The 13036-nt window shown below is 47.4% G+C and overlaps 1 protein-coding gene across 1 annotated transcript in view; it reads left to right on the forward strand.

Annotated features, from left to right (window-relative positions):
* Window positions 1–8083: 8083 nt before the first annotated feature.
* Window positions 8084–13036, forward strand: part of EML3 (EMAP like 3) — a 36692-nt gene continuing 31739 nt past the window's right edge. Inside the window, 3 exon segments of the mRNA XM_079957949.1 lie at window positions 8084–8116; window positions 8118–8281; window positions 8283–8392. Coding sequence (XP_079814075.1) covers window positions 8099–8116; window positions 8118–8281; window positions 8283–8392 — 292 coding nt within the window. The 5' untranslated portion in view covers window positions 8084–8098.

Genomic DNA, 13036 nt, shown 5'->3' on the forward strand with positions numbered 1-13036 from the left:
AGCACCCCATGCATTTACAAACAAAGACTCCCAATTCTTGAGCTATAAAATCCCATGCATTTACAAACCTGCCTCCCAGTATCAAGGCAAAAATTCACACTCAAATCTGTTCTAGCCGGCTATACTTGGTGGAAGTGTGAAACTCTGTGGCTTGACCATATTGAACACCTTGGGGACAAGGGACACGCCTGGTGTCACTGACGCCCTGTTTTCCACACCAGACGGCGTTTCCTTCATCGCTGCAGAACTACACCTTCCCTCCCAGCTTCTAGGAGTGGCAATCAGAGCTTCCAGGGAAGAGGGCGTGTCTTCCGGGCAGACATGAGCCTCAAGACAAATCCATTTCAGCTTTTTAAAAAATTGCAGCCAACATCTCAGGAACTTGTTTCCAGTAGCTTAAAGTATTGCCCAAGAAGCTGATTCAATAGCTGTGGTCAGCGTTCGCTGGGTTCAACATGTGCCTCTTGCCAAGCTGTATGTTCTGGGAACCGTTGAAAAAAATGATCCAGGAGCTGGTAGCAATTTTCCCGGTGAAGGCAGGTGCATTAGGGCAAATGTTGTGCTGCCACCAACCTCAGCCAGACCCCACCTGATTGCCTTCTCCCATGCAACCAGTCCAGAGGGTGGCCTGGCCCGTCAGCTTCCTCCTCCTTAGTCTCAGTATTGACCCTTGCAGAACCCAGCAAGGAGGCTCCACCAATCAGGGCCAGATCAATACCTTTAGATACCCTAAGCACTTAAAGTATTTTGGTTCCCCCATGTATTTCTAATTCAAAATACAATGGCAGATGAAAGTGATGGACTTTATGGAACTGGCGGAAATGACTGGCAGAATCCGAGACCAAGGTGAAGAGTCGGTGGAAGAAGATTGGAAATAATTTAAAGTTTATCTACAGAAACATTGCAAAATTAAGGAATGTTAGAAGGATGTTGGAATGAAGTAATGTGGTTTTAGCAGAAATGATATAAAGGATTAGGTAAAAATGGATTTGTTAATTGGTGAAAGATGAGAATGTAAAATTACAGTATATTAAGATAAATTAATAGGATAAAAACAAAGCTGGAAAGGATTTGCTGAAATATCTAATTGAACTAGAATACAAAAAAGGGAGGTGTGAGGAGGTCAAGGAAATAAGCAAAGGAAAGAAAGTTATGTAAAAGTTTGATTTGTGTGTGTTTTTTTTAAATTGCTTGTATTTTTTCTGTCTTTTTATTTTTCTCTTTTTTCTTTTTTCTCTTTGTAATCTTTAAGTTGAATAAATATTATTTTAAAAAAAATACAGTGGTACCTTGGGTTAAGAACTTAATTCGTTCTGGAGGTCCGTTCTTAACCTGAAACTGTTCTTAACCTGAGGTACCACTTTAGCTAATGGGGCCTCCCGCCGGAGCACAGTTTCTGTTCTCATCCTGAAGCAAAGTTCTTAACCCGAAGTACTATTTCTGGGTTAGCAGAGTCTGTCACCTGAAGCGTCTGTAACCTGAAGCGTCTGTAACCCGAGGTACCACTGTATAAACAATAATAAACTGTAAAATAAAATTGTATTATTCGAAATGAAACAGAACCTACAGTAAGATGGAAAATAATTTTTATTTTTGTATTCTTCCACTTTATATTTTTTTTTTTGGGGGGGGAGGAATCTCCTACTTTTTCTAATTGCAAAGTCCTTGATCAGATCCTCGAAACTAATCTTACGTAACACATCTGCTTCTGTACTTAGTAGAGATGAGGCGTCCAGCCTGCCTTGCTGCATAGTTGTTCTGTCGGGATTTTTAATACTGTATTCTTCAGCTGAGAAAATGAACACTCAGCTGATCAATTTGTGACCATTACCAGCAATGGAAAATGTCTGTGCTGCTCCCCTTCCCTAGATGCCTTAAGCACGTGCCTATTTTAGTTATTCCAGCCCTGCCGCTTATTATTGCCTTTTGCCCGGCCTACTGTTGGTCTGCCAGCATTCTGCCCCATCAGTCCCAAAGGGCTCCATCTACAGTGGTACCTCGGGTTACATACACTTCAGGTTACATACACTTCAGGTTACAGACTCCGCTAACCCAGAAATAGTGCTTCAGGTTAAGAACTTAGCTTCAAGATGAGAACAGAAAACGGGCTCCGGCGGCGCGGCAGCAGCAGGAGGCCCCATTAGCTAAAGTGGTGCTTCAGGTTAAGAACAGTTTCAGGTTAAGTACGGACCTCCGGAATGAATTAAGTACTTAACCCGAGGTACCACTGTACCACGAAATCCCTCTATGAAGAAAGGTTACGACATTTGGGAGTTTTAAAGTTTGGAGGAGAGGCGGGTAAGGGAAGATATGATAGAACTGTGTAAGGTTATGCATAGTGCATAGGGAAAGTGCATAGGAAGATGTTTTTGCTCCCTTTCTCATCATTCTAGAACCTGGGGCTATCCAATGAAGCTGAATCATAGAATTGTGGAATTGTAGAGTTGGAAGAGGTGGCGCTGTGGGTTAAAGCCTCAGCGCCTAGGGCTTGCCGATCGAAAGGTCGGCGGTTCGAATCCCTGCGGCGGGGTGCGCTCCCGCTGCTCGGTCCCAGCGCCTGCCAACTTAGCAGTTCGAAAGCACCTCCGGGTGCAAGTAGATAAATAGGGACCGCTTACCAGCGGGAAGGTAAACGGCGTTTCCGTGTGCGGCTCTGGCTCGCCAGAGCAGCGATGTCACGCTGGCCACGTGACCCGGAAGTGTCTCCGGACAGCGCTGGCCCCTGGCCTCTTAAGTGAGATGGGCGCACAACCCCAGAGTCTGTCAAGACTGGCCCCTACGGGCAGGGGTACCTTTACCTTTACCTTTAGAGTTGGAAGGCACCCCGAGGGTCATCTAGTCCAACCCGCTGCAAAGCAGGAATCTCAACACGCGGTCGCCCACCTATTGGGAGATTCAGGGCAGACAGAAGGAAGGGCTTCTTTACACAGCACTTAGTTAAACTGTGGAACTTGCTTGCTCCCCACTGGTGGCAGTGATGGCCACCAACTTGCGTGGCTTTAAAAGAGGACGGGAGAAATTAATGGAGGAGAGGGATATCGATGGCTACAAGTCTATATGGTCACCTTCTCCCTCTACTGTCGGGAAGCAAACTGCCTCTGAATACCAGTTACTGGTATTGTACCTTTAAGAACAGTTTCTGTGAGCTCTGGGCTGATTGGGTACAGCTGGCCATGGCTACAAAAGGAGAAAAGCTGCAGTTTGAACTCTGCCAACAGGAAAACACCCAACAAGCTGTGCTGTTTGTTGTTTTGAAATAAAACCTTTATTTTGGTTTGGTTTTACACCAGTCTCATGGTGTCACAGTTTCTGTCATCTGCCACCAGTGAAAAACCCCCTCTAATATTGCCGCTGCGTTCAGGTCCTGTTTGCCGGTTTCCCATCAGCATTTGGTTGGCCACTGTGTGAACAAGATGCTGTACTAGCCGGGCCTTGGGCTTGATCCTGAAGGACTCTTCTTTTGTCAAACCTCACAAGAGGGACGAGACGAAGCAGCAATTCCCTCCGGGCAATTGATCCGACTCGGCCCAAAGGTCAGCAATGCCTTTGGAGGAGGGATTGGGGCCCCCACTGACTCCACCTTGTTCACTGGCCGCTCAGCTCTGGAGTGCAAGTGGTGTTGGGAGTTGGACGTCCACACATCCTGTCCTGCTGGAAGAATAAGTTCCTTCAACAGCTTCTGATTTTCCAGGCTGAAAAAATCGAAACCACCAGCCAGGGCCAGGAGCCAAAGAAGTCGCTTATCTGTATAAAGCTTTCACCAGACACTTCCTCCTCTGCGACTTGCTTGACAATGCAAAGAGTCTTGTATTCCCTATAAAGATGTATATTTGAAAACGTTTGGGTTTTTTTCCTTTTTAAAAATTTTATTTTTCCTTTATTTTTTCCTTTTTTGTATGTTTTCCCCCCTCTTTTGTATATGCAATATGTACATGTATTTGTAATATGTACAGTGGTACCTCGGGTTAAGTACTTAATTCGTTCTGGAGGTCCGTTCTTAACCTGAAACTGTTCTTAACCTGAAGCACCACTTTAGCTAATGGGGCCTCCTGCTGCCGCTGCACGATTTCTGTTCTCATCCTGAAGCAAAGTTCTTAACCTGAGGTATTATTTCTGGGTTAGCGGAGTCTGTAACCTGAAGCGTATGTAACCCGAGGTACCACTGTATCTATATGGCTAAATCAAGAGAGAGAGAGAGAATGCAAGAGTCTCCAGTCCTCACGTTCCCCAGCTCAGAATCAGTTTCCAGCTTTATGGGCTGAAGAAAATAAAGCAAAAGCTCCTTTGCTTGGCCAAAGGAGCTAGGGCAAGCTATAGGCATGCCTGGTCATCTATTTCATGGGCTTAATTTGAGGACTGAGGTGATGGTGGGCAAATTCTTCTTCTGAGGGTAGGCAGTTTATGATTTGCTGAGGCCCACAAATTCAGAGAATGGGCAGACTTCAGGCTTGCAGGATCAACAAAACAGAGCCAGTGAAAGCTGTTCCAGTCAGGCTAAGGAAGTGCTGCCCCACCAATCTGTAGTCTTCCTACAGACTGCCTCCACTTGCCTGCCTTCTGACTTACCAGCTGCCTAGGGGATGGCAGCAACTGACAGCTCCCTCCATCAGAGTTGTTGCCTGACAGAACTTGTCAGGGAGGAGGTGGAGGACAAAGCTAGAATTGGTTGGCTCTGCCTGCCATTGGATCTGGCGCCACCTACTGGTGGGCTCCCTCCCTTCAGCCCAACCAGTCCCAATGGGCACCAGCCACCACTGAACAGACCCCAAGGTCTGCCAATCAGAGCTGGGTGCAAAATAATGGTTGAGGGGCAGTGCTGGCAGCAACCCAGAAATAAGGAGCAGGGTGCCTCTGAGCACATGCTCGGCCCAGGAATTTCTCTTTCTGACACGTGCTTCTCTTTTTTGCCTGCGCAAGGGCCAGATCACTCTTACCAAGGGTCTGAACTGATTTAATAATAATAATAATAATAATAATAATAATAATAATAATAATTTATTTGTACTCCGCCCATCCGGCTGGGTTTCCTCAGCCACTCTGGGTGGCTTCCAACAAATATTAAAAATACATTAAAATGTCACACATTAAAAACTTCCCAGAACAGGGCTGCCTTCAGATGTCTTTTAAATGTCAGGTAGTTCTTTATCTCTTTGACATCTGGTGGGAGGGCGCCACTACTCTTTGACATCTGGTGGACATCTGGTGGGCGGGCGCCACTACCGAGAAGGCCCCCTGCCTGGTTCCCTGTAGCTTTGCTTCTCGCAGTGAGGGAACAGCCAGAAGGCCCTCGGTGCTGGACTTCAGCGTCCGGGCAGAACGATGGGGGTGGAGACGCTCCTTCAGGTATACTGGGCCGAGGCCGTTTAGGGCTTTAAAGGTCAGCACCAATACTTTGAATTGTGCTTGGAAATGTACTGGGAGCCATGCAAGTCTCCTGCCCTCCTTCCATCTATTTCGACTCCCCCCCCCCCCCTGTACCCCCTTCAGTGGTGGCTTGTGCCCAATGCGACTGGTAAAGCAGATGGCAAAGGAGCCCAAACTCTAAGTGGAGGTGGAGCTAATGATAAGCAGAGAAAACTGACTCAAGGTTTCTCCCCATCCTTTCCCCTGTTGAACTCTACAAGGACAACACTGAGATTAAGGAGGAAGAACATCAGTGCTTATCCGGAGCACTGATAAGCAGTGCTAACCCCTGGGATGGATGTACGTAAGGAGTCTGGCATGTTGGGGTTGGCAGGGTGCCTCCTAAGAACATACAAAGGGCCTGGCTGCTGGATCAATGGCCCAACAAGGTCAGCAATCCTGTTCTCACAGTAGCCAACCACAGTGCCCGCCTTCGATTCCCAGCAACTGTTATTATTTATACTGCCAGCCCCTACCTCTCTGGCCTCTTATTTACAGAGAGTCCAGGGGGTGGCACTGCTTGCCAGCTTCCTCTTCAGTTTCGCTTTTGTAAAATTCAGCAGAGAGGAGGAGGAGGAGGAGGATGGGGACAAAAAAAAAGAGAGAGATTGAGTTGGCTCTTCCTGTCATTGGCTCTGGCGCCACCTACTGGTGGGCTCCCTGCCTGCCACCCCATTGGTCCGTACTAACCTGTGCTCTGACCAGCAGCAAGGACTCTTAATAGCTCAGGTATGAAGAGCCAGCACAGACTCCAACTCCTATCTGCCCCAGCCAGCATGGCCAATGGTTAGGGCTGATAGAAACTGAAGAGGTGGTGACATAGGCTCCCCCCTCCCTGGGTAAGTGTGATGTAGTGGTTAGAGCACTGGACTAGGATCTGGGTGACCAGGGTTCAAATCCCCACTCAGCCATGAATGTCACTGTGCAACCCAGTGAGGGGGGACAGTCACAGCTTCTCAGCCTAGCCTACCTCACAGGGTTGTTGCAGGGATAAAGAGGAGAAGCTCATATGCCAGCTTGAGCTCCTCAGAGAGGTGTGATATAAACCCAATTGCTTTCAGTTGCTGTTTGTTATGTACTGAAGTTCTCACCCTGGGCCAGCAGGGGGATACTGTAGATAGTTCAGGTCCACATATGCAAATAAGGGATCAAAAGTGACATTCAGTGATTGGATAGTTACGGAAAATGGTTACTGTTGCGTTCTAGTGGAGCTCTATATAAGCAGGCTGGCTGAACCCTTCAGTTCAGTTCTGTTCTGGCCTGTGAATAAACAAGAGCTGTTTGAAGAATCGCTGTGTCGTCTGATATGTTCACCCACAACTTAACACTGGCGACGAGGATGGGATGGATGGACAACAGAGCCACAGCCAGATGCAGCCACCCTCTGAGCGGAGCTGAATCACTGAGCTGAAACACCGAGCGAAATCACTGAACAGAACCAATTCAGAGCTGACCGTTCTGGCTAGAGCACGGTGTTCCATCCATCGCCTCCAAATCGGCATTGGAACCATGGCTTCACTTGTGCCTCTACCGCCGTTTGCGCCAGCCTCTGAATCATGGGACTCGCTCAGTTCAACTGCTATCTCCAAGCCAACGAGCTGACAGAAGTATCACAGGAGCATAAGTGGGGCCTATTCCTCAGCCTCTGTGGGTCTGAGGTGTTTGAGACGGCCCGAGCATTGGTTGTGCCTGTAGCATATGTTCACCCACAACTTAACACTGTTGTTTTTAATTAGTCAAGAAGTATGCAAATGTTATTAACTAAACAAAAATGATCAATGTCATCATCTGAGCATGAGGCTCTTGAACAGGGGTCAGCAACCCTTTTCAGCCGTGGGCCAGTCCACCGTCCCTCAGACCATGTGGTGGGCTGGACTATATTGGGGGGGGGGATGATGATGAATGAATTCATATGCCCCACAAATAACCCAGAGATGCATTTTAAATAAAAGGACACATTCTATTCATGTAAAAACATGCTGATTCCGAGATCATCCGCGGGCTGGATTGAGAAGGCGATTGGACCGCATCCGGCCGCCGGGCCTTAGGTTGCCTACCCCTGCTCTTGATCTTCAGGGCATAGCTGTCAACCTTCCCTTGTTTTTGCAGGAAATTCCCTTATTTCGGTGCCGTTTCCCACTGCTATCCTGGATTGTTAGATATCCCGTAGACTGTCTCCGGGACAGGTGAGGCTGCTGATCCCTTATTTTCAAATCTGAAAGTTGACAGCTACGCCTCAGGGTCGTGGGTTCGAGCCCCACCTGGGGTGAAACATTTCTGCATTGCAGGGGGTTGAACTAGATTAACCCTTGTCCCATGTGGTCCCTTCCAATTCTACAATCCTATGATTCTTTGACCATTTGCCTGCCTGTCTTCCACAGCCCCTTCCGTTCTCCATGGAGAAATCACGGGTTAGGAGGGCTTTTCCAACTCTCTTCGATCAACTGGAGAACCTCCAGCGAATATCTCCCACCGCTGCCCCCTCTCCCCTCTTTCCAATTTGATCCAGCAGAGCGCCGGGGTCCCGTCGCTCCTTCATCTCCCCGCTGGCCAGTTCTTTCCTGTGGGCCCAGCCGAGCACTTGAGAAACTAACTTTTTTTAAAAAATAAAAAACCCAAAAAAACCCAGCTAGGCGCGAGCGAAGACAGCGCGATGCAAGACTGGTGTGTTTTTTCTCCTCTCCCTGCAAGGGAAATGACATACCGCCCTTCTTGCTTCCTGGGGGTGGGGGGAGCCCGGCCCCAGCAGCGCGATCGGGACGGGGCGGGCGCTTCTGCTGCTTCTGCTGCCGCCGCCGCCGCCGCCGCCTCCGCTCGCCGCTTCCCGCAAGTCCCCGGGACCTTTCTGGCTCCTTCACCCCCTGGCTCATTCGCCTGGCGAGGAGGGGGACCGAAAAACACGCGATCGCCGGCTCGAGAGCGCATGGAAGCGCGGCGCGGCGCTGCTCGGCCACCACCATGGACGGCTACCCGGAGCGCAGCCCCAACGGTGAGCTTGTGATTTATTCTGATTTTATTTTTGTTTTGCCCCGTGCAAAGATCCGACGCCCTCCATTTCCTCCCCGTCCGGGGGAACTTGGGGAACAGGAGCGCGGAGGAGAGTTGCCTCGCGCCCTGACGCGAGGGGGCGCTGGAGAGAGGTGGGGCAACAGAAGCGGGGCGAGGTTGCCAAGCGGGTTGAAACGGGCGCAGCGCGATCTCTCCCCGCGACATCCTTGCTTCCCCCCACTCCCGGATGATGTCGGGTTGGGAGCGCAGAGGACTGGAGATCGCCTCCGCCCCGCGCCCAACAACACAAACGCGGGTACTTGTGGCGTAAAAACAAAAACAAACACGTGGGTGAAGCTGCAACCCGCGTTCAACGTCCTGGAGAATTTAAAAGGGACACAGCAAGCCTTACATCGGAGTAAACAAACGAAGGATCGAGTTGTCCAGCTTATAAATTTAGGCATGCTCACTTGGGAGTTAAAGCTGAACGCGCTTACTGAGTGGTAGACCCCATAGAACACAGTGGATTTGATATTATTATTATTATTATTATTATTATTATTATTATTATTATTATTATTATGCCTGCTCTGCTGCTTTTATGGAATAAACAAGCAAAGAATCCAGCTCTCCCAACTTGCAATTATTACTCCTTTCCAAGTACCTTAAAGCCGCTAGAAGGTGGTTTGCAGATGTGCAAAGGTTCAGGGGGCATTGTGCTGTTGAGCAAGGGCAGATTTTGTTGCTGTTAAGGAGCTCGGAGGCATAGGGTGAGAGAGAGTTGTGTGCCTAGTGCATGCAGTGTATGGTTGCAGAGGAAATGTGGGTTGGTTTGGTGGGAAGGGTTTGGGAAGTACGCACTGTGTGAATCTCTCCCCGGGGGAAGCAGGAGGTTTGTGTGTGTGTCCCTGTGTAAATATACTACATCAACATAGGAGGAGAAAAGTGTTGTGTATGTATATGTGTGAGAGATTCTGTGAGCAGAGTTTCCACACTGGAAATAACATGCAGACTGTGTGCAAGAGCATTGTGCATATGAGGTTTGCCCATGTGTTTTTTTCCCTTCTTTAATCTGAGAAGCATGTGCAAATGTCTTGTGGATGTGGATTTCCACAGGTCTACAGTCAGTGTGTTGGAAGACTCTGCCCTCTGTGGTACCTGTGGTTGCTGGACTACAGCTCCCATCTACCCCTGATCATTGGCCATGCTGGCTGGGGCTGATGGGAACGGAAGTCCAACAGCGTTTGTAAGGCCATGGGCTCCCCATCTCTGCTATACACTTCTGTCAGTGCATTTAATATGTGATCCCTGGTAGGTTGGGACAAGATTGGTCTAGAACAGGGTACAGGGAAACTGTGACCCTCCAAATGTTGCTAGACATCTACCATCGGCCTTGATCATTGGCCATACTAGTGCAGACTGATGAGAATTGGAGTTTAGCAGTATTTGGAGTTGGCACCAAGCTTTCCGACACACACACACACACACACACACACACACACACTACCCTTTCCACTTCTCCCCCAGTGTTTTGTTGTTTATTAGGCAGCAATGTCTACACGTGCACACTCCCCTTTGCTAGAATGACAGGCTGCCCCCTCCCTTCTGAAGCTAAATAGCGTCAATATTTATAATGCCTTCTAAAAGCACCAAAATTTCCCCCCAAGTTTGTGCATGATAGAATCTTTATCCCTGCAAATCTACAGTGGTTTTTTCTTCCTTCTGTTCCTAGGCAAAGAACCTGTAGGGATTCGTTCCCTGCTTGGGATACATTTTTGCATATAAACAAATTCACTCACACCCTGACATACTTCTCATTAGTCCTGAGGCTTAGAGGAAGCCACATATTGCAACATCTGGAGTCAGAGTCAGTAGAGCAGGACATGACCAGTGTGGATGTGGGGCGGAGCTTCTACATTTTACAAAACCAGGAGCCACCAATTGAGTTCATCGCTTGCCCCCAAGCATTTAAAGCAAAACCCACCTCAAGAAATATTGAGAACTGTAGTTTGTTAAATGTGCTGGGAATTGTAGCTCTGTGAGTTCCCAGGATTCTTTTAGGGGTTTATAGTGTGTAATCCTATCTGATTCATCTTTATTTGTTGAGTGAGACATAAAAGCCCACCCTGCGTTTAGGGCCTGGAGTGGGCAACCCTTTTGATTTTCTAGGCCACTTGTCTTTTTTACAAAAGCAAGTATTATTTGTTTAATCATATTCATATCCCTCCCTGTCCTACGAAGAGCTCAGGTCTGCTGCTTGTCATATTATCCTGCACAACAACAACCCTGAGAGGTAGGTTAGGCTTTTTTTTGATTGCCACCCTTTGACTACCCAGACCATTTGCTGAGAACAAAACAGGGAGACTAGAGGGGTGATAAGCGCTAACTAATATGTATTAAGAGATATTCATTTGTGACTGTAATTTCGAGCGGCAGTTTTTCACTGGGGTTCCTCAGAAGCTTATCATTGAGAAGATTAGTCAATGGTGCACAATATTTCCTGGCTTATCTGTCATTGCTACCCATCAGATGTGCAGCTACAGAGGAGTATTTGGTGTGAGCAAGAGGCATTATCAGTTCAGAAGAAACAGTTTTGATGAGGCCTAAATATCTAGGATAGTGCCCCATGTGAAATGAGCAGACTCATAGAACATATCCCAGAATCCTTTGCAACCAGCTGTGATTCAACAGGGAACATATAAGTTCCCCCAATGGTGGGAAGCTTTATAAAAAAAATCTCAACCCAACGGGGTTAGAAACAATAATGTTCTGCGTAGTTTAGCAGAGTAGTTAATAGTGTGACCAGGAAAGTCCCTCATTCAAATCTTGCCTCAGATAGCGTCTCACTACTAGGTGTAATTAGGCAAAACTATAGAGATAATACAGGCCGACTTTCAAAGGCTGTTGCTTGCAGGGTATTACTTTACCAACATGAACAAAGAGCTCTGAACACCTGAAATACACTATATATAACACCTAATTTAGCCGCAGCTGAATCCGAAAACCTGCCCCTCCTTTTGCCAGTATAATGAGATTGCAGTCTCGTTCTTTGGTTTCCAACGCCAGGTGTGTTATATTGCTCAGGCTGGTCTTTCAAGTGGTGTGTCATAAATTGGGCCTTCCTGGACAGGTTCCTGCTTTTGGTTCAAACATACTGGTGGAGAGCAGACTTCATGCTCAAAACCAAACTTTCCTGGAAAAGAGAAATTATGTTTGAGTGTATTGAGACACAACTGACTTGTACATTTAAAACAGTATTCTACCACTTTAAACAGTAATGGCTTCCCCCCAAAGAATTGTGGGAGCTATCTTTCATTAAGGATGCTGAGTGTTGTTAGAAGACCCCTATTTCCTTGTGAAGGCTACACTTGCAGAGCTACAGTTCCTGCTAACATTGTGCCTTGCAGCCAGAGTTGTGAAATCCAGAGCGGCTCAGTCTCCTGCTTGCATCTCATCCTTCACCCCTTGGCCTACTTCTTTTTTGGCCTGCTCTGCCAAACATAAAGCAAGTCGGCAAGATCAAATTATTTCTTTTGGATTGAGTTATCCAGAATCAGTTTGCCACTCTCTTGTTCCTCCTTGCTTGCAGTTCCTCACCTGAATTCGGATTGTGCAAATGTACATTTTGTAAATGTGCACTGGAGGAATGGAGCAGGGGAAACCAGACCCCTCACTCACTGAGTAAGGTGCCTCCCCCGACCTGCAAAATTGTGTAGATTGAATCAACTTCCAGAGTTATATGAGAGAAATAATTGAAGCAGTAGCAGATCACAAAAATTTGAGAGTGTTTCAAGAAACACAGGCGCTGCCGTATACTGAGGTCACATCCACACCATACATTTAAAGTACATGACTTCCCACAAAGAATCCTGGGAAGTGAACTATAGTATGTGAAGGGTGCTGGGAATTATAGCTCAATTCCCAGAATTCTATGGGGGAAGCCATTAAATGTATGGTGTGGATCTGATCCGGAGGCAATCCATTGGTCCACCAGCACTGTATTGTCTACACTGACTGGCAGTGGTTGTCCGGGGTTTCAGATGGGGGTTGTCTCTATTTGTTGTTTGGGAATACCAGGAACTGAACCTGGGACCTTTTGCATGCCAAGCATAGGTTCTACCACGGGGCTAAGCCCCTTCTGTGGGCTCTTTCTCAAGAGAAATATAGACAATGCTCTCTTTGAGGAATTTGTTTTGTTTTGCCTCATTCTGTTCTTGATTTAAAGTCGTCTTCTTTGAAGTAGAAATAAGAGTTTGGTGGGTCTTATCCTTCTCACCTACAACAGACGGACACATTTATTAATTTACTCTTTCTCTCTCTCTCTCTTACTTACACACACACACACACACACACACACACATTCTGCTCCCCAATTGGGTGCTGGGGTAAACTGTGGGTGTCTTCGCCCCCGTCCTCTCTCCATATGTAGCCCGGCAACCGGAAGTGACTGAGCCAGACATGAGTAGCTGGGAAAACCCCAGTCAGGCCTAACCCAGCCTTGTGAAGGCTACAACTGCAAAAAAATAAGAAGAAGAATTTCAAAATGAGTTTTACAAAAATATTTGGTATCTGCAGTGCTTAGGAAAAATGGACACCCAGTTATGTCACCTGACACAAGAAATATTGTGGTTTAACACATATAAAG

Source organism: Podarcis cretensis (assembly GCF_951804945.1).
Source record: "Podarcis cretensis genome assembly, chromosome: 16".
Lineage (NCBI taxonomy): Eukaryota > Metazoa > Chordata > Lepidosauria > Squamata > Lacertidae > Podarcis > Podarcis cretensis.